Genomic DNA, 21,558 nt, shown 5'->3' with positions numbered 1-21,558 from the left:
CTTTTATTTGAGTTGATGGTAATCGCGATCTCAGGGCGTCACCGTGTCTACCAGACTTGAGGCGCGTGCCGTGAAATTAGACAAGGTTGTGCTGGCATTTGATTCAAAAACAACAGACGTAAGAATTGCTGTTCATTATTAGATGTCAACAAAGCTTGCCCTTTTGCTTGAGTCAGGCCGTCCAAGCCAAGAGGACACGGTCTGATATCCGAGCCAAGCTGTCATAACGTCATGGCTAGCATTCGTAATGAGTTACATGTCACAAAGCGCTTTTCCCTTGGCTGGATCAGGTACCTCGAGCCATGGCACTAACAGGTCGAGGCCTGCGGAGTGTGATTGACCTGTCTGAGACAATAGCTTAACGTTCATACATAAGCCTGTGACCAGTGACTCGGTAGGTAACAAGGGTTGATATCAATCAGTAGGATTTTGTTTCGATTGAAGCTTCAGATAATCAAGCAACCAATTCACGGTGGTAAAATGACATGGAATCCTGACGAACTGACACCTGCTTGAAGCGGAGTAGTCAAGGTACATGGTCCCCGCAACCCCGTCATGGAGCCGGGGTATCAATCTGGCATCATTCACAAACAAAGTGTCGTCTCGTGATGTACGGATGAAGAGTGAACTACTAACTCTGTGTTTATTGTACGAGAGAATGTGTATCTGAGTGAGGCTGGCATGTATGGTGCGCATTGCCGAGACTTGTACCCAATTGTTTAGGGATAGGAAATTGAACAAGACCATCTTCAAGGAATGACCCAGACATCTATCTAGTCCACCTTAGTAGGCTAGGTAGATGCTGTACGGGCATGGTACAATAGCTTAGTAGAATGCAGGTTCGTGCAGGGCAGCATCGCATCGCATCCATCGCTCGCATCGTCTACCTTGCCTGGGACCAGCTCCACTAAAGAGCTTCACGAACTCGCACCTCCCTGACTCCTCTGACTTGACCGACACACCTTTTTACGACCTCCACTTTCTCCATCCAACCAATACTGGTCTGGTCTGGTCTTGTTATCTCTTGCCAGGCTTGTATTGTTTGGGACTGGCTCTGGCTCTGGCTCTGCATCAGCTTCTTTTCTTCAACGGCTTCTCTCTCTCTCTCTCTTCAACTCTTCCTTCCTTCCCTCTCTTCCTTCCTCCGTCCTACGTCTAGTGTAGGTACAGTCAAGACTTTTTGGTTTTCGACTGTATTCTTCATCTATTCGCCTCCATTGGCATCAGTACAAACATATTTTTTCCTTGTTGTCCCTTTTTTTTCTTGAGGTATACTTTTAGTTGTTTACGGTCTCTACAAGACGTCATTCACCAGACCAAGCTCAGAGTTACACATACAAACTCTGTAGACCGTTTTCAAGACCAACAGGCGACTCTCGACATCAGTATCTTCTGCGATTCCAAGAATATCACTTGCGACGCCTTGAGCACAATCAATTGCGTTTTATAACCCTCCGACTTCTTGGTGTCTGCTAGTCAAAGTCACATTTGACCAGGATACTTGCGACAAGGAACCTTACTCTTCGACGAGACCTCCGACGCCGCAGCCACCGCTACCGGTCCGACGCGTGCAACCCACCATTGGGATCATCTGCCCTGAATTCATACCGTCTGATTCCCTTCTATTCATTGTCGCACCATCGCCGCAAATTCCTTGTTTTCCGCCTCCGTGGCCGTCTCTCACCCCCAGTGAGCTCGACACTTCCTTACCAGCAATAATCCGAAACCATGGGGTTTGCGCGGTGTGAGGGGCCTGTATGGGGGATTGATGATTTCAGTGTCTGTTTCCGACAAGAGTTTGTGCTCCCTTGTATTTCCAACCTCGCAATTGACTGGCTGACCAATTCTTGTGCTACTCTAGTTATCTGCAGATCCTCTTTCCTCTAATCGCCCTTTTTCTTTCTGTCGCGCTTATTGCCTGGACCACCATAACCCGCGCATTCAGCTCCTGGTCCAAATCCAAAGCTAGGTATCAACAGCTTTCAACCGAGAACCGTCGACACAGCCATACCGATCTCCCTCCCGAACAGGTTGATGATTCCGAAGACGATGACGCACTCGAGATTAACGGAGGTCGTTTGGCCCTTGTCAAGACCACGACTCGAGGTTCCATTGTTCAATCCGACACCCCACCTGGACAATTGATTTCGCAAATCGTCGAAGAACTCGCCATTGCTGGTCTTGTTGCCGTCAATGTTATCCAGCTCTCCTCTGGCAGCAAAGGACGCCATAGTCGTGCTGCAGCGATTACTGGACTTGTTATTTGGGTCTACGTTTTTGTCCTCTCAACCTTGCGTCTCATTCTGGGTGCTTTGAAATGGCGAGGCCCGCATCTCTGGAACCACACGGCTTTCCTCTACAGCTTCAACTGGGTCATCTCCGTCTTCCTCTTCCGCTCTGCTTTCCTCCAAGATGGCATCAGTCAAGTCGATCAAATCACAACCTTTGTCGAGTTTGGTCTCATTACGCTCCTTTTCGGAATGGCAATGACCACTAGAAAGGGCAACAAGACGGTTCTATTGGAATGGGAGGATGGCATTGAGCCTTCACGCGAGCCCTTGTCCAGTCTGTTTTCTCTCGCCGTGTTTGGTTGGGTTGATGCGATCGTCTGGAAGGGCTGGAAGGCTCCTATGGAAATGGAGCACGTCTGGAATCTTCTGCCCAAGGACAAGGCCGCTGCCGTTATTGCTGATTACCGTCAAATGAAGCGAACGGGATCTCTTGCCATGCATCTTCTCAAGTACTTCAAGAGGGACCTCCTCATTCAGTGCGCACTCGCCGTACTTGCCGGTCTCTTTACCTTTGCGCCAACCCTTCTTCTCAAGGTGATTCTCGAATTTGTCGAAAACTACGGTACTGTGTCAGAGAATGACAGACCGATTAACGTTCTCTGGCTTTACGTCATTGGCCTCCCCGTAGTCGATCTCATCCGTTCATATGCCGATAACCAAGCTCTCTGGATTGGTCGCAAGATTTGTATCCGAGTCCGAGCTCTCATCATTGGCGACATTTATGCCAAAGCCCTCCGTCGCAAGGCTGCTGCTGGCAAGGACAAGGTGTTGCTCGACGAAGACAAGCCTAAATCCACAAAGGGTGACGAAGCTCAAGATGGTTTCATGGGCAAGGTCAAGCGAGCGCTGGGCATGAAGGACGATAAGAAGGCTACACCCAACGATGCCGAATCCGCCAATGATAGCATCAAAGATGATAAGAAGGACGACTCCAACGACGAGCAGGCCAATTTGGGAACCATTATCAACCTCATGTCCATTGACAGTTTCAAGATCTCCGAGGTTACAGCTTACCTCCACTTTTTGTGTGCCTCTGCACCTACTCAACTGATTGTTGCCATTGTTTTGCTCTGGCAGGTCATGGGTCTCAGTGCTATTCCTGGTATTGTCGTCATGATTTTCCTTTTGCCCATCAACTACGGCCTTGCTCGTGGTTTCACCATCACTTCCAAGCGAATCCTTGCAGCCACCGACAAGCGTACTAATGTCACCAACGAGGTGTTGCAAAATATTCGCATCATCAAGTACTTTGCTTGGGAGCAGCGCTTTGGCCGTATCATTGACGAGAAGCGTCAGGCTGAGCTCAAGGCGCTGCGCTCGCGATTCATGGTCTGGGCATTGGCTGTTGCTATTTGGAACTCCGTGCCCGTCCTCATTACGTTCTTCTCGTTCCTCGTTTACACCTTTGTTGAGCACAAGCCCCTGAAGCCGTCTATCGCCTTTACGGCCATCTCCCTCTTCATGCTTCTTCGTGTTCCACTGGATCAATTCGGTGACATGTTCGCTCACGTCCAGGAAACCAAGGTTTCCATTGACCGAGTCGAGGAGTTCCTTATGGAAGAAGAGACTGACAAGTACATTCAACTCGGCTTGGACAACGTGGATGAGGATGGCGTCAGGCGAATTGGTTTCAAGAACGCTACTCTAACTTGGGGCAGCAAAGAGACTCTTTCTGAGGACAGCACTCGCGCATTCCGACTCATGGACGTCGACATTGACTTCAAGATTGGCAAACTTAACATCATCGCAGGACCTACCGGCTCTGGAAAGACGTCAATGCTGATGGGTCTCCTTGGTGAAATGACCTTGATCGAGGGAGGCGTCTACTGCCCTGGTGGTCGCAGCCGAGAGGAAGTTCATCCCGATCCCGAGACTGGTCTGGCCAACACGATCGCATATGTGGCACAGTCTGCTTGGTTGGTCAATGCCAATGTTCGCGAAAACATCCTCTTTTCTATGCCTTTTGAAGAACAACGATACCGCGATGTTATTGTAGCTTGTGCTTTGGAACGCGATCTTCAAATTCTCGACAACGGCGACGAAACTCTGGTCGGAGAAAAGGGTATCACACTTTCTGGCGGACAAAAGCAACGTATCTCACTGGCTCGTGCACTCTACTCCAACTCTGCTCATCTCCTGCTCGACGATTGTCTGAGCGCCGTCGACTCTCACACTGCGCAATGGATCTTCAGCAACTGCATCCGAGGACCGCTCATGAAGAACCGTACTTGTGTTCTTGTGACACACAACACGACACTTTGCGTTCCCTCCTCTGACTATGTTGTGCTGCTAGACAATGGCCGAGTTGAAATCCAGGGACCCTCCGCAGAGGTAATTGCTTCTGGCAAGCTTGGTGAAGAGATCCAAAAGACCCAGCCGGGCTCAGCCAACCCCTCAAGAATTCCTTCTCGTGTTCCCTCCAGCGTCGGCGACGATGAGACTACGGTAAACGGCCAGGGTGATGCCCTCGACGGCGTGGACAGCTCTAAGGATACTAAGAGCAAACCGAAGAAGGATGCCATGGAAGAGACCAAGGCCACCGGTTCAGTCAAGTGGCCCGTTCTCAAGCTTTATCTTCAGGCTATGGGACCGTGGTGGTTCTGGGTCGTCGCTCTGTTTGTCTTTGTTGCTCAGCAAGTCTCTGGATTGGCTACCAACCTTTGGGTCAGAGAGTGGGCGAACCAATACGTTGAACAGGGTGGTCCCATTGGAATGGAGGTCAAGTCAAACGCTTACTCTACCTCGCAATTCTCCAAAGTCAGCTTTGCCAACGCGGTTCGATTTGGTTCTGCAGACGACACCCCTGAACAACTCAATGGAGCAATCTTCATGCAAGCCGGACAAGAGAACGTCAATGCTATGTACTACCTGACCGTCCTCGCTGTCATCGGAATTGCTGGTGCTCTTGCAGCCTTGTTCAGAGACCTTTGGGTATTCTTGGGTTCGCTGACTGCATCAGAGCACCTTCACAACCGGCTGATTGCATCTGTCACGCGGGCCAAGTTCAAGTTCTTCGATATCACCCCGCTCGGTCAATTGATGAACCGTTTCAGCAAGGATCTGGAGGCTGTTGATCAAGAGATCGCACCCGTTGCCATTGGTGTGATCAGCTGTGGCATTTCTCTTTTGATGACAGTTGGCCTCATCACATACATCACGCCCAAGTTCCTCTATGCCGCCGCCGGTATTTCTGTCTTGTTCTACCTCATCGCTGCCTTTTACCTTCGTGCCTCGCGCGACCTCAAGCGACTTGAGGCCGTTCAGCGCAGTCCCCTTTTCCAGCAATTCGGTGAAACCCTCAGCGGCATGACAACAATTCGAGCTTATGGTGACGAGCGACGATTCATTCGAGACAATCTGGAAAAGGTCAACGTTCAGAGTCGACCCTTTATCTACCTGTGGGCTTGCAATAGATGGCTGGCCTTCCGGGCTGATCTTGTTGGAGACTTGGTTGCCTTTTTCGCTGGCATGTTCCTCATCCTTAACCTCGGTAAGACCGATGCTGGTGCAGCTGGTATTTCCCTGAGCTATGCCTTGAGTTTCACCGAGAGTGTTTTGTGGCTTGTGCGACTTTATGCCATCAACGAACAGAACATGAACTCTATGGAGCGTATCAAGGAGTATCTTGATGTTGAGCAGGAGGCCGATGCTATTATGGAGGACAGCCGACCTCCTGTCGACTGGCCGCAAAAAGGATCCGTTGAGTTTGTGGACTACACAACTAGCTACCGCAAGGAGCTCAACCCCGTCTTGCAGAACATCTCTCTCAGGATTGAGCCTCAAGAAAAGGTCGGTATTGTCGGAAGAACTGGTGCGGGCAAGAGTTCACTGGCTCTTGCTATTTTCCGAGCCCTAGAGGCCGACGAAGGCAAGATTCTCATCGATGGACTTGACATTGGCAGCATTGGTCTTCAAGATTTGCGAGAGAACATCACCATCGTGCCTCAAGATCCCACATTATTCCACGGATCGATTCGAAGCAACCTGGATCCTTTTGATCAATACACAAATGATCAAATCTTTGCGGCTCTTCGAAGGGTGCAGCTTATTGGGCCCGATGAGCCTGCAACATCACCACCTACACCCACAGTTCCTGATTCTCCTACTGCCAAGACCAACCAGAATATCTTCCTGAACCTCGAGTCACCTGTGGCTGCTTCAGGTACCAACTTGTCCCAAGGACAACGTCAGCTCTTGTGTCTGGCCCGAGCTATGCTTAAGTCGCCTACAGTGTTGGTCATGGATGAAGCAACAGCATCCATCGACTACGCTACCGACTCAAAGATCCAAGAGACGATCCGAGAGCTCACAGGTACAGTGATCACGATTGCTCACCGATTGGCGACCATTGTGGATTACGACAAGGTGCTGGTTCTTGACAAAGGTCAGGTGGTGGAATATGCTCATCCATGGGAGCTCATCAACAAGAAAGAGGGTACATTCCGTAGCATGTGTGACATGAGCGGAGAGCTAGATGTGCTTCTCAAGGCGGCCAAGAAGAAGTGGGATTCTGGGCGTCTAGTTGACGATTCATAGGAGAAAGAAAAGTCGCCATGCATAGAAGAGGAGGATTGAAAGTACAAAGTTTTTCTTTGTATAATGGATGGTCAACATTTATATGTACAGCCTGACTTTGAATACAAAAGCATAGAAGGCATTTGCCTATTAATCAAGTTTTGACTATTATTTGCGGTGTATAAAAGTGATGTTTATCAACAGTGTCTGGCCTGGTCTGGCCGTGTCTTGTGACAAAGTCAGCGTCAACACCAATGTGGGCCTAGAATGCAGGTTAGAGAGCTTCTCCGCATTTTCGTAAATAATATGCCTATTATTTAGAGTGCATACGTGTTGATCATTCGTGTCTTTCGGTTCCTTGTTTAGCCCTTGCTGAATTCGATACAGGGAGTCCCCCTTGACACTTCGCTCAGGCAACAGGACCTGCGGGCGGGCTGAAGCGCTATAAATAAGGGTAAGGGTACGTATTGTCCGCCTCGTCACCCACGAGACGGGATGATCGACTGACTTGGCAACGTATGTCTTTTAATTGTTGTTAAAAACTCCTCCTCTTCTCTTGTCGTGATTTCCTTGTTGGATCATTCTTCACCCCTCATTCTTCCCCTCAAAAAGTTAAAAAAGTGCTGCAGCCAATACAAGGCCACGTCTGTCATTGACATGCTCTGTAGTCTATAGTGTACTACCGCCTGGCCTGTGGCGATTTTGGTTGGGCACGTGCTCTGTCATTACTCCATCCATAGAATCAACTACGACAACCCATTCCGACTTTCCCTCGACATCCGCCAAAGGGCGTAAACCCTTTTTTTCTCTCTGCTGTAACTCCTCTTGCAGCATGAACGCTCGGGTTGTCGTATCCCAGACGCCTCCGCATCTGGATTCGGAGAGTGTAGCATCATCAGCTCAAACATCGACTTCACACATGCCGCTGCATCACTACCCAGAAGACCAGCAGTATCAGCCCTACACAGACCGCGTAGAGGACGATGACCCGCCTCCTAGCTACACCGTAGTCGATAATGAGGGTCCTCACGCCAACCCCTTTGACCTCTTGCCCGTGAGCACCTCATCCCTTGGGCTGCATCCCTTCAAGGGCACGTCAAACGACAAGACGGTCTGCTATCTCGACAAGCGTCTTGATACCGACCCTGAATTCCTGGAGCAGCACGTCAATGACCTCGCCAAGGAGCCGCCCAGACCGTATGTTCGCGTTCAGGGCGTTGACCGCAAGTCTGGCGAGAGCAAGAACGGCATTGACTTTGACATCCACATCGAACTCACCCCGCTTCTGTACCAGGAAATGGCTACGCGTCGCTCGTGGAGACGTATACGCGCTGTCAACAACTTTGACAAAGTGCGACGTGGAACCGCCAAAATGACCCGGGCACCTGGATTTGGCGGCAGCGGACCACCCGAGGAGGGTACACCAGGAGTATCGCAGTGGTGTTATCGATACTGCACTAAAAAGGCTGGCCTTAAAGCGTTTGTGCTGGAGCGACGCATCACGGGGTGGGATTTTGCACTCGTGGGGTCAAGATTGGAGAATCTCGTGCGAGACACGGGATATCGTGGAGAGATCAACATTACGTTTCCTACGACGAATGCCCGCGTGGAGATTTACAACTATTGTCGCACCAACCGATGGCGTCTCACCCGATGGATAGTCCTGTTCTTCTACTTTACTCTCCTGTGGTTATTTACCTGGCCATGGATATCTCTCCGAACACGATGGTACGAAACCGTCTACGTGGAATGGTCCATGAGTCGCCCTGACAGACAGGGCACGCTGCGCTATGCATGTATGAGTGAGGATCAGTGGTGTCGACTCTGGCGACGACCGATACAGCAGGCCATCAAGGCGAGACGTCGAGGTCGATTAAGCCAGGATGATATCGACGACGCATGTATTGCTCCTGGGGCTGAGGACTCTGCGAGGGGTATGAGAGCTGGGTTCAAGGTTTTGCAGAGGACGTTTGGATGGGGAGGGGATGAGGAGAGTAGCGGACGACATTCGCCGCGCAATAGGTAGATGGTGGGATTCACTCCTTTGTTCCGGTTTATATGCATGGAGCGGGCGTATCAAGCAAATGCATTGTTTGTTTATGTATTATGATTTATGAAGATTCCCAGCTCATAGTCTTGATAATTTACTCTAGTGTTTAGTTTATGCGTTGTGCATTGCGATTGACTTTGGGTCTCGAGATGTCAGAAGGTATTGTACAAGAGTCAGTTAACAAAAGTCATTTCATAAATGAAATTATACCACAGACTGACATTAAATATCATAAGAATGAGTGACTGTCTGCATTGTAGACTTTGATCATGAATATAATACATGATCATGTATTTCGTACTTGGTGTTAGGTACTTCATGACATGCTCCAGGGTAACCTACCCGTTATCTTATCTCTCCCTTCCCCCACCAACGAACCGCTCACTCATCATCTACACATCCCTTACCAATCTCAATCATCAACTCAAAAGTAGAGTCTTTTTAAGGCAAACGCAACACAATATAAAACACAAGACCATATAATCCACGACAGATACACTCATACCCGTCATCATGGCTGAAGAAGAGATGAGTTCCAGCTCAAGAAGAGTATTGGCCGTAGCCCTCGAGAACGAAACGGCGGTCCTGTCAAAGCTGGTAAAAGGTAAGTACATTGCTTTATTTTATTGTTATTATTATCAATTAAGCTTGGCATTGACTAACACAGAATAGACCTCACGGGAACAGCACCCGAATCATCAGACCCTACCCTCGGTCTCGCAGGCACGACACATGCCCTCTCACTCAAAACACCATACTACTCTACAACAGTCCCCATCTGGCTCGACCTCATCGGCTCACCATCCGACTGGTCAGAATCCTTTCTCTCAGAGGAAGCGGCCGAGGTTCTCGCCGTTCTTGGAGGTGTCATTGTCGTATTCACTGCAGGACCACCTGTTTCAGCCTCTACGGAGAACCACCCCGCAAAGGATCTGGTAGAGCACGTCGGAAAGGTCCTGAAGAAGGGACTGGGCGGATGGGAGTGGGACGGAGTCGGCTTGGCTGTTGGCATCGGAGGTGACGGGCATGAAGAGGATTGGGATGAGATCTGTGCCGAGGCGGGACTGGAGTTTGTATCCGTCGGGGGAAAAGCTGATACTGGCCGTAACGAGTTTGGAGGTATGCTCCGTGACTTTTTCAGGGGTAAAAGAAAAATGACTGACGAAAATGATGTGCACAGAAAAAACAGGAGTCGCGCGTGTAAAGGAAGCTCTCGAAGCAAACGACTGGTCACAGCTCGATGCGCCCCTATCAGGATCTGAATTCGGCGATTTCGAGACCAGCACTGCTACCAAAGGAGACGACAACGACGACGAGCTTGATCCTCAAAAGATGGGTTTTGGATTCGACAAGACAGATTTCGAAGGTCTGAGACGGGCGATATGGGAGGCAAGCCAGGATGTCGAGGAGCCTGAGGAGTCCAAAAATGCAGACACGGCCGACAAGGGCGCATCTGAAGCACCTGCCGCCGGAGGCCTGGAAGATCTTGATGAGGAAGAGATTGCCAAGATTGAGAAGATGATGAGAAAGTTACAAGCGGTGAGGGAGGCGGGGGAGGGTATGGGAGAAGAACAGAGGAAAAGAATGGCGGCTAGGGCTGTTGAGGAAGTCATGAGAGATCTATAACTGAAGCTGCGTTATCTCGACGAAAGCTATATAAACATTGTTTGGATAGACGACTCTTTTTCGTTTTCGTAAACATACGGGAAAAATCCGAGGAAAAATCCTTCAAAAGGTGGTTGCTAACAGGCCACGATGCCTATCAGCTTGTGTGCATCAACTAGCACTCCTACCCCCACAAAGATGAACATATAGGTAGGCTCCTTGATCTATCGTGTCCATCTGATGTGACACATATCACTATCAATATAGCACGGCTCGCTAACCATGGTGTTACACTATTAAGTCACATTATATAACTCTACAATCGTGATCCAAGATCCTGGGTTCAACGTAGCACACATTCAATAGTTGATCGTCTGACGAGACCCTCCCCATTGGTATGCAATAGTCCCAAGAAAGCCAGGGAACTGAGACAATTGTTGAATAGCCTAAGCGCAAGTGAACCCGACTTGAGGGATTTCTGACAGTTTTGACAGTATGTTGTCCGGCTATATAACAACGGCTTATAGGTAAGGAAAACCGGCAAAGGTTTCGGATTTCGAGACTCAGCGATGCATTGGAGCATAGGCGGGTCTCACTGTACAAGCACCATGGGTCCGGCAACCTGAATCGAGTTCCAATATGATACGCTTCGGTTGTCAATTGTCGTAGCTTTGTGCTTCAAAAGTCATTGGCCGTGGTGACACTTGTTCTGAGAATGTAGTCAAAGCGTGCCGCATAACGTGCTCTTGCACAGACACATTCCACATGTCTTTATTTAGACATTGTGCAACACATAGCCATAGCGGCATCAGCTAGCCCGCTGACTAAATGGATATGTTTGACAAGTCTGCAAGATCCAATGTGATTGTTGCATCTGCGCAGTCTGACTATTTGTCAATATGTTCATGCTTATGAGTGCGGATTCTGATTCTGCCAGCGAGGGTTCGACTCCCTCGGATACATTTTCCTTTTCTGCTCGTTGTGGCGGGGTTTTCGTATAGCATGAGTGGATGCAGCAGACCAGTCACTTGTGTAGCTTTTGGAAATAGGAAAAAGATCAGACGTCGATAAGCGGTTGAACAGAAGGTTTGGTGTAGGCGGGTCTTATGCTTTCTGACCCCGACATAGCGGTGACTTGCTAGTGTCGTTTCTCATGCAAGGGAGGACTTCCAAGATTGTTCCATAGGTCGAAGCGTCTACAAATGTCGTAGTGTGTTTGCTGTTTTTGAAGTTATTCTCCTATCTCAAAACGACTGCTTGACTCGACTCGACCCAACTTGATGGAGTTTGGTGATCAATTAATTATATGGGGACAACGCCAATTCAGACCGAAAAGAAGCGACCCCGGGCACCTAGGCTCCGCCGGAAGTCTTGGTCAGTTAGTTAACCATAATAAGCAGCAATTGAGTCGTCTAGCCTGTGCACTTGCCTCGAGTTGGTAGACGTCAAAAGTCTCAGACACCCCATCTGGGTCGTGGCTAGCTTAGCTTACCGTCCCACAGCCCTTGTTTGGCGTAGGTAGCCAAGCAGGGGAGCGACTCACGTTTCAGCGCGTTTGGTCAGGAACGTGCTCAGTGCCTTAGCTGGTGCCTCACCTTGCTTCAGCTGTTTTGCGGCTTGTGCTATATTGACGTTTTACGGTGCAGCTGAAGGCATAAATCCACCTCGAGTCAGCGTGCGAAGTGTCGCTTCGAGGGAGCATCGCCTGGCAGTGCATACCGAGTCTGTGATAGTTGGTAAGAAAAAAAGAATCGGGTGGTCAACAGGACGCGTTGACACGCTCTCAACCGCGCCATGGATGCGTCTGCATATGCATGCAAACACGTCCCCTGTCCATCAACTTTGCCGCCATTCGTCGGCACCTTGACCCGTTATGCTGCATGCTGTTTTAACTGAAGCTTTGCCTACCTGGCTGATTGAGGTGACAACAATTGCAGAATTGCCAGCCCGATGGCCATGGGTTGGGTAAAACTCGATCGACGGTAGGGTTTCTCGTACCATTGACATTCGTCTGTGCTTTTCGACCTCGAGAGAATAAGTAGATGTGCTTTCGTCGCCTGAGAATACATAGTATACTCTACTCTGGTGCTGTAAGTTGGTAGCCGAAAAAGTGTCACAAGTAATAGCATCCCTACTAAAACGAAACACTTACATCCCAATAATTTATGCAAGACGTCAGATAGCTATGGGGTCGACGCTTGCACCAAGTGTTGTGATCTAGATAGCATGTGAAGCCCGGAAATCGGGAATAGACACCTCTGACTCTGGTCAAATGCCAGCTTCATGTTGCTTTCAATCATTGATGTTTCTAATGACAGTAGACATGGCCTAAAAGCCTCGATAAACTTATCCATATCTCAAAGTTTATTCGTATGCTGCCTGGGAACGCATTCTGGATTCTTCATCCCTCGACATACATAGTAAGAGAAAGGAGCTGGTCTTAATGGGGCGATCGGTACCCCTAGACTTGATCGGGTGAGGTAAAACTGGAACGCGATGTGGATCCAGCAGGAGAGGGTCGAGCGTTGGTTGGCGTGGTTGGTTTTGGATGATGATCCTGTAAGGCACTAAAGACATGTCCCCAGATACAAGCTCAGGGAACCACGTCAGGGGTAGCGGGGCTGAACCGGCAAGCAGCACAGAACGAGAATGCTTCGACAATCACGTCTTGCTTTTGACTTGTCATGTTTGATCTTCTCTCATCCCTTCCGAACCGCCCGGGTAGAATTCGGAGCCGGTAAGGAAGTCGAATGTCGCCCGATTCCGAATCATTGCCACATGTCCTCTTTTGCACAGATACATGCATCAGCGAAGAGCATTTTGTGTCTGACTGGACAGACTTTCGAGAGCAGCCACAACGGTTGAGGCTTTGCTGGTGGCAAAGCCGACATGTAACAGGTTGCGGTGACCAACAAACCATCAATCGCCGGCTTCTAGGGACGAGTAGTCACCTGAATAGTACTGACTCTTTCTTTTGATGCCATATTTAATCTTTCCTTTATCGGTCAAGTTCAATGTGACAGAAGAGCTAATGTTTCTAAGCCCTGACCATCAGTTGGCCCCAACGTCAAAGGCCTAAACTCAGCCTCTAGGTGATTCTTTGTTAGAGACGTTGATCACCAGTCTTGTCAACCAGTCGTAAAGAAAACCGCAGTCGTGGAAAAGGGGTTGGAAGCAAAGACGAAGAGCAAACCTCGCCAAGAGCAACGATCCACCGAATGACGATGGGGCGGGAGACTACTGCAGGAACAGGGTCTTAGTTTTCAGCGGCTCCTGAGGTCGTAGGTGAGATCTGGCGTGGTGGGATGGCCATGACATGAGGAAGGATTTTTGCTGCAAGGCACTTGGCGAGATGCGTTAGTGACGCGTAGAGGTGGGATAGCGTGATGGGATCTTTTAATACGAGACACGCTCACGGTCAAATGCTGCCATCCGAAAAGTTGAAGCTTGGTTCAAAAGAAGGTCTCTGAGGAAACTTCTAGATTCAGAAGCTCCTTCTCTTCCTGACTCGTTGATGCAATTGTCGATTGCCATCGATTACTCAGGAGTTGATGGTTCGCTTCTATGTACAGATCTGACTTGCTGGGACTTTGTGACAACGACCCTGATAGCTCCGATGCACCCATGCATGGCTGGCTTGCTGATGTTAAAGTCACGCGTTGAGAGACGCACTGCGGAGGTCAAAACGGATGCGATGTGACAGATGATGTAAAGAGTCCGATACAGACAAAATATGAAGGACGTTTCTTGATGGCATCGAAACTTATTGTGGATAGGTGTTGGTTGTGAAACCATCCGGAGAACATGGATCAGGCCGCTTGATGTTGATGACCAGGCATTCTGGCTCAACCTTGATCCTCGGTATTATCAGGCCTTGGCGAGCGACACTGGGACTGGCAGATGTTTCTGGACTCCTGTTAGCTTCGCCCCCATTTGTGTAATGGTCAAGGGTACGACTGGGCCAACGAAGATAGACAGAGGAGTTGACAGGAAGCCGAGACCCTTTGTACAAGTGCCGTTGTATTTGATCCTCTAGGCTCTAGCGCACGAGCTCACGAAAAAGAACCTCGACGTCAGAGCCAAGTGATTTGACCCTTTTCCTTTCTTTTTTCTCTTTCCGTGGGGAGTATCCGTGAATAATAGCCGAATAATGACCAACAACTATTAACTGTGCCGTTCTGCGATCGACATTCATCATCATGACAAAGTCAAAGTCAACACCATTGAAAGTTGAGCGGGCGCACGGTCGGTGGTAGGTCATTTTGTAGCGCTGGGGATATTCTTAGATGGAGAGTTCAATAGTACAGAGAGGAGTAGACTGGCTCCTCTCACAGTGACATTTCTTGGCGTTGTGATGGAAAAAGAATCGGGATACAAATCAAGCAAGAGCCAAGGGTGTGTGTGGTGGCGCCTGTAACTGCTTGGAGCGATCTCTGGCGACGCCTTCCCTCCTGGAATACGCGACGGTTCGATAGGGCAAGACCGGCGGCGTTTCTCGGTTTCCTCTTTTGGCAGGAAGGACTAACGTTGGAATGGCGGCCAATAGGGGTTGAAGTTGTGCAAGATGCAGCACCCTTTTTGCCGCTCCGTCTTGGGGGCCGTTTGCCTGTCGTCCCCTAAAGTGAAGCCGCCCCGTTGATTGGCGCGTACCTTGCATTAGTGGGTAGGACAAGAGCCCAATGAATATGCATAATGCACAAAACACCATCAATGTGAGCTCGATTGTGCACAAATAACTGACGGGAACCTCAGAAAGGAAGTCAGCAAGGGCCTTCCCCTTCCCCCCTGACACGCAGGTACAGAGGAGAGAGTACCGTGCCCTACCGATACCACCCCACTCGCTGTGCTTGCAAACTCTCATGGACCTGGACGCTTCCACTCCACTCCCGTACATCGCTCAACCATTCATCCGCTTCTCGCCGCGTCCTTGCGCCTTGGCTATCGCTCTCGAGACTGTCCGTTGTACCGTCCCGTCAAAAGTCAACTGCAGGTGCATCCATCATCAGCCACAGCGGATTCTTTGTTGCATGACTGATACCCTGGTCTGATGTCTGGGACGAGAACGCCGATCAGCACTTTCGACGTCAGTTTCTTGGTGTCAGACTGACACAGACTCATGTAGCGAAGCCCAATGTGACATGTGGCAAGAGAACAAGAGAAGATCAAGAACATGGACTTGCAGAGGCGAACAGGCCGAATATCTATACACATTGATTCTACACGTTTTACGGATACAAGTACGACTGCGAGCAACAATCGACGTATCTGTCACTCTGTACCAAATGGATGATGCTTTGCTTTCCCCAACAGTAGTAGTCTTGCGGGGCCCCTGGACGTTGATCCAGGGTTGTTTACCACAAGTTTTGGCTTACCATCACCATCCTCCGTCCCCAAAGGCGGCAACGGCTTTGCATTTCAGAAAATCGAATGACGGTCCGCAATCCCATCAAGTAGTCTAGGCCAAGAGGTGTCAACAATACGAACGTGAACCTATTTGGCTACAGCCGCCTAGATCGATGGACAAATGGATGTCTCTCTTTGCGTTGCGTTAGGAGCTGGGATGTTTGTGGTGGTGTCGGATGTGGACTGCTTGCACAGTCTAAGTGGGTGTGAACACCTGGGGCTCTCGTCAGTCACTCGTCAATGGTTCGTTCACAAAGTCTTCTTGCAGTAGACTTGGGCCCGCTATTGACTATCAGCCTACCACTTGCCCGGAGGCCCCTCCCTCGTGCACATCGTGCGGGCTGGATGTGACACGGCTGGCTTCTTAGGCAAGGAAGGGGCCTGTCGACTGTTCAGAAGAGTGCAATGGTGGACGACCAAGGACGAGACAAAATTCCTCATCTGGAAGAAATCGCTTATCTGCGAGTAACGTTTGTTAACCTCAGTCGTTGACCCAAGAGACAAGGCTGAAAAGGAGGTCGACCAAAAGTTACCTACGTCCCTTTTGTGTCCTCTCGCAAGTGTTGTTGGTTAGTTCGTACTAACCTGGCTGGATACAGGCTAGACAGCGTTTCTGAGGCCTTTGTGCTTTTCTCTCAAAAGTCTGGCTGGCTGGCTGGCTTGAACAACTTTTGGACAGTGGGACTAGGGGGTACATGTGAATGGCTCGGCTTTGGTCCATGGCTAGGTTCGGTCGGCTTCAGGGCTGCAATGCATCACCCCCTGGTCCTCAACAGCTACAGTACTCGACGGTGTTTGCAACGGTCACTGCCCCCTGGCGCGTTAAGCTGTTGTCTAACCTCTGCCCTCCACCACGGTGCGCCGCCCAGTCAGGAGACGGAAGTACCTGGGGCTAAGTAGCTCCGTCAAGCCACTGCTCAGGTACCCGCAACTCAGACGCTGAGTCGGCGCCAGGGTACTTTGGGTCGAGGTCTCCATCCTTTTTCTTTTTCCCAGTTTCTGAGGCCTTTGCACCGCGTCGTGTCCCCACACCACTAGGGGTGGTACCTTGGCCAGGGTACAGGCTTCAGTACCTTTTCTCCGATCGAGTTGCCTGTGGTGGAGGGGGCGGCAGCAGCAGGAGAACTGACTCTGCATATTCAGTGCAGGGCTAAGCTAGGCTTCTCCTTTGAAGACATCCCCCATCCCCATCCCCAACTCCCCCCCGTTTCTCTTTTCAATCTCGCATCGCCAGTCCACTCCTTCCTTGTGACCGCTTCTTCTGCTTCTTCCCCCTCGTCCTTTTGTTCATTCTTTTTTTCCTTATAGTCACTCTCTTGATATATTCAAACTTCCAAGCCATATTCGGTTCCCGTCACTCTTTCCGGGTCCATTCCTTTCTTTAGGCTCACTCAAGCTCAAACAGCTCTTACACTCCCGTCCGCAACGTTTTAAAAACGTCGAAACCATTCGAGACTACCAACCAATCCGCCATAACGATACTTCATCTTTCCTCTTCTCTAAAAAGAATCAGGACTACATTCTTTATCTGCACTGATAATCGAATCAACAATCACTCACCACATCCCTTGCAACGACTTTTCGACTTCGGCACCGTCCCTGTCTCTTAGTCTGCCTGATAATACCGATCACTTACCACGCGTTTTTGTGAATCAAGCTTAATCGAACGACACCCGCTTGTATATTCGCGCTACAGTAATCGATATCTCGACCACTATTTTATTTTATCTCATAATCTCTATCAGTAAAGTGATCGCACAACCGCGATCTACTTTTCAAAATGGCCACGGATATGGATCAATCCATGGCTTTGGGCAGTGTTCAAGAGGTCACCACACCCACAACATCATCGCCATCTATTCCTACTCCTGTCTCAGCCGGCATGAAGAGGGAGTCGCCCTCTCCCTCTGCGAACGGTGGTAACTCTGCTTCGCGACGACCCCCTCGCAAGAGCACTCTCACTCAACAGCAAAAGAACCAGAAGCGACAGCGCGCCACCCAAGATCAATTGACAACTTTGGAGATGGAATTCAACAACAACCCCACACCTACCGCCACTGTCCGTGAGAGAATTGCCGACGAAATCAACATGACTGAGAGGTCTGTTCAGATCTGGTTCCAGAACAGGTATGGTATATTCCGACTTTACTAGACTGCCCTGCTAACCTCACTAGACGTGCCAAGATTAAGTTGTTGGCCAAGAAAAGCCTGGAGACTGGCGAGGATATTGACTCAATTCCCGAATCGATGCGAGCTTATCTTGCCATGCAAGCTATGGAGTCTGGTAAGGGTCTTGGCGGAAGCTACCTTGGCCGCACTGGACTGGTGCCTTTCGGCCACGGTAACATGATGCTCGGCGGTGATCAAGGAGGCCAGGGTAAAGTTTGTGAGTTGCGACTGCCTGTACGATAGAGGATTTGTGCTAACTTGCCAGCAGTGATCCATCATCTCACTTGCCGATCTCTCAGCATCGGAAAATGGACTCGAGTTGGACAGAATACGATGGATCTCATCATTTTCTACTCACCTGACAAGTGCACGATGACCTACTACATCAACAACGAACAGGCTGGCTACAAGATCGAGTACCCCTTCTCATCCATCAAGAACATCTTCCTTGAGAACGGCGAGGGAGACCCAACCAAGCTCGGCGGAATTGTTATTGAGTTGAACAGGCCCCCGAACTTCTTCATGGACTCATCGCCCACTACAAATGGATTCTTCCAGTGTGGTGACTTTACTGAAGATCTCCAGGCTACCCAGTGTCTGGTCCACCATCTCGGTGGAAACCCCAAGGTTCTCAGCGGCCAACTCGCCAAGCTCGTCTCGCTCGAGTCTTTCATGAACCGTCACAACCCCAATCCCTACAACGACCCCCACGCCCTTTCGGTGTCGGCCCCCGTCTCCCCGACTGCTCGACCCTCGTCGCAGCCCAGCTTCAACCCTCATCATGTCGGCATGTTCCAAGAGCAACAGTGGGGTATCCATCAGATGCACTCTGGCATGCGTGCTGGTCCTGGTCACAAGCGCCAGCGTAGTCGCTCAGTTCCTGGCCCTGTTGACTTTGCCATGTTCCAGAACCAGCCCATGCCTTCGTTCTACATCCAGCCTCCTGGGGAGATGGCTCCTCCTCCTCCTCAGCACAACCCTCACATTTACGCACCTGTGCCTCAGCCTCCCGGCAACATGGCACCCAACCTGCGCATCGACACTCAGGCAGGCTTTGGATTGGATATGCGCCAGTATCCCATGTCGGCCACCACTGCTTCCCCTGCTGAGTTTCCTCAAAGCCCAGGATTCTTCCCTCCCGGTCCTGAGGTGCCTCAGTCCAACTACAACACCCCTTACGGCAATGGATTCCTCTCGCCTATGACCAACGGTGAGGGCATTCCTACATCTGTGTCTCCCATCTCTTTCAACGGCGGTGAGCCTTCTATCCTGGAGCAGTCACCCCCGATGTCGATGATGGGACGCCCTGGTTCAACTGACTTGTACAACCCTGTCAACGATGGATCGTGCGCCGTTTCGGAGGACGGAACTGGCCTGAACGAGATGTACTCTAAACACACCATCAACCTACCTATGCACACTCCTTCTCCTGGTTATGTTCAACATCAACAGGCTGATCTCGACATGGAGCAGCTTGTGCAGTTCGACGCAGTTGACCCTTCAAGCCTATCCCCCGAGGCAATGCCCCATGCTCACGGAAACTAAGCAAGCAATATTGGGCGGGTATAGGTGTTGGAGGCGTGTTTTTACTGTATGTATCTCATACCAGGGCGTTTGGCATATTATACCATTGGGATCTCCTTTCTTTCCGCCTTTTTAAATAGGCGACTTTCTTTGGACAATTTCATTCTTCATTTTTTTTATAACCTTTTTACCAGGTTTGATGCCTGTGGTATACTCAGGTGATACCTACGGTACTCAGCTTGATCGACTCTCACCCCATCTACGGCCATGATGAACCTGCATGACGATAAACTTCTTACATCGGTCATGTATGTCGGGCACAACACAGCGATCGTACAATCTTCCAACTCTTTTCTTGCGCGTCGAAACAGTTCTGTTGAATCTTTTACCGCATCTCGTTTTATCTCTTGGGTGGTTTCTGTTGGTCACTTTCACTTTATGGACTAAAGGCACTTGTCTTTTGGCCTTTTCTCATGGAGCGACGATGCCTGACCACCGCATGTTGTCCTCCTGGACTTAATTTATACGTACACATTGTTGTTGGAGAACAAAGTATGGACGCTAGTATTTTAATAAGATGTTGATACCGAGTGTTTCAGGTATCACGCTGGATGCTGGGAAAGCCCCGGCGGCTTGCTTAGGGTCTTTTCATACTCTTTAATGGGGGGGGTTAGGGTTTTCTTTTTGTGCTTCGAGGTACATGGGAAGTACCTTGTGGAGTTTATGAACAGCTAGGTAGCTGTCCTCGGTAGGCGTCAATAGGACGTGCTTGGAAGCCTACAGTCGGACATGAAGGCATTGGTTTTGGTGTGGAACATTCGGAATAAAAATGGGTTTATGTTCAAGTTTTGGTCCTTGCCGTGAGTGCTGTGACCTGTGAATGAGTACTGTCTTGGTGTAAGTCGTCATGAAGCCTGGCTGATACACATGTGCAAGTCAAGGTGGCTTACGGATGGTTCGGAGGTGTGTATGGCACAACGCGTGGTTTAAAGAGTGTGACGGCCAGTTAATTAGACAAAGCTTGTCCCAGCTGGGGTGAAATCTAGGTTGATCAATGTCTCATATAAGACGGTAGTTTGTCTTTCGGCCGACCCGGTAGGTAGAAAGGCTTTGCTTGAGATCTGTAAGCGTATCGCTACTATGTGTTTTCGCGTTGACTCCCCACGTATCCGTACATGCGTGTCAGAAAGCGGCCGGGCTTATTATCTTTGGGTGGCTGTGAATGTCCAGACATGCGTACGTTTCGAGGCGGAGGCTACGAGATGATTGGATCCCGAGTTGCATTTGTGATATGTTGGTCAGACATATTGAACCAAAACACAATCATGATTTCTGTAGATCATGAACACAAGACAAGACAAGACCGAGTTATCGATTGGCATCTTCCGAGAGCATTAAACGGTTATTTCCCCATTTCTCGGAACTTGGAGACGCAAAGCTTATTTTGTTACGCGGTGGCGCTTGGTTAAGGTGTTAGTAGGCGACTTGGCTGGACGATACCGTGCCAATCAGGTGTGGTTTATGCGTTACAGCGCATCGTTCTGTTATCAAGGGCCCTGTTACATACTGCGAGGATACGATTTGGTTGTTTTTTGGGGCCGGTGATTATTTACAGATTTGCTGCGCCTCAATACGTTGGCCCGCAGGGTCTGATTCGCGAGGGATATTCGGGAGGTGGGCGATAATAGTGTCCGACAGTCCGAGAAGTAGAGTGAATATGACTATTATTTTAGTAGACGATAGATGATAGACGGTTGCTTTGCTTAATCTGCGTAAATTAAAAAGATAGGTTCAGTTGCTTACAGATAGACACTAGACAATCTAGTTTACGGGCTGCACGTAATCAAGTCATCGCCGCTTCGGGCTGTATACGATCCCGTTAGTCTGATTACCCCAGCTCAGCCCAAGCCCGACCAACTCAATCCTGCCAAAACATCCACATAGTCTCATCCTCCCCAAGCTCTCGAGTTATTCTTTTTCTTACTTTCTTTTCTTACTCGA

The 21,558-nt window shown here is 49.7% G+C and overlaps 4 protein-coding genes across 4 annotated transcripts, besides 3 other annotated features; all 4 read left to right on the top strand.

The window, feature by feature from the left end:
• Window positions 1-853: 853 nt before the first annotated feature.
• Window positions 854-882: a microsatellite.
• A 210-nt stretch (window positions 883-1,092) lies between these two features.
• Window positions 1,093-1,150: a repeat region.
• Window positions 1,151-1,728: 578 nt separating this feature from the next.
• On the top strand, window positions 1,729-6,827 carry FPSE_07081 (uncharacterized protein; the record flags this gene model as incomplete). Its single annotated transcript, XM_009260199.1, has 2 exons — window positions 1,729-1,796; window positions 1,862-6,827. 2 exons carry the CDS (start codon window positions 1,729-1,731, stop codon window positions 6,825-6,827), a joined length of 5,034 nt encoding a protein of 1,677 aa, XP_009258474.1.
• An 811-nt stretch (window positions 6,828-7,638) lies between these two features.
• Window positions 7,639-8,832, top strand: FPSE_07080 (uncharacterized protein; the record flags this gene model as incomplete). The annotated part of the gene is made up of 1 exon (XM_009260198.1): window positions 7,639-8,832. The coding sequence occupies one exon, from the start codon at window positions 7,639-7,641 to the stop codon at window positions 8,830-8,832; it is 1,194 nt and encodes a 397-aa protein (XP_009258473.1).
• A 537-nt stretch (window positions 8,833-9,369) lies between these two features.
• FPSE_07079 (uncharacterized protein) lies at window positions 9,370-10,482 on the top strand (the record flags this gene model as incomplete). The annotated part of the gene is made up of 3 exons (XM_009260197.1): window positions 9,370-9,460; window positions 9,529-9,975; window positions 10,046-10,482. The coding sequence occupies 3 exons, from the start codon at window positions 9,370-9,372 to the stop codon at window positions 10,480-10,482; spliced, it is 975 nt and encodes a 324-aa protein (XP_009258472.1).
• A 6,637-nt stretch (window positions 10,483-17,119) lies between these two features.
• Window positions 17,120-17,168: a repeat region.
• Window positions 17,169-17,644: 476 nt separating this feature from the next.
• FPSE_07078 (uncharacterized protein) lies at window positions 17,645-19,578 on the top strand (the record flags this gene model as incomplete). The annotated part of the gene is made up of 3 exons (XM_009260196.1): window positions 17,645-17,991; window positions 18,039-18,250; window positions 18,302-19,578. 3 exons carry the CDS (start codon window positions 17,645-17,647, stop codon window positions 19,576-19,578), a joined length of 1,836 nt encoding a protein of 611 aa, XP_009258471.1.
• Between the last annotated feature and the right edge of the window lie 1,980 nt (window positions 19,579-21,558).

The sequence above is a fragment of the Fusarium pseudograminearum genome, chromosome 4 (assembly GCF_000303195.2).
Source record: "Fusarium pseudograminearum CS3096 chromosome 4, whole genome shotgun sequence".
NCBI classification, from domain to species: domain Eukaryota; kingdom Fungi; phylum Ascomycota; class Sordariomycetes; order Hypocreales; family Nectriaceae; genus Fusarium; species Fusarium pseudograminearum.
Note: the sequence above shows the minus strand (reverse complement) of the source record. Positions and strands in the feature narration are given on the sequence as shown.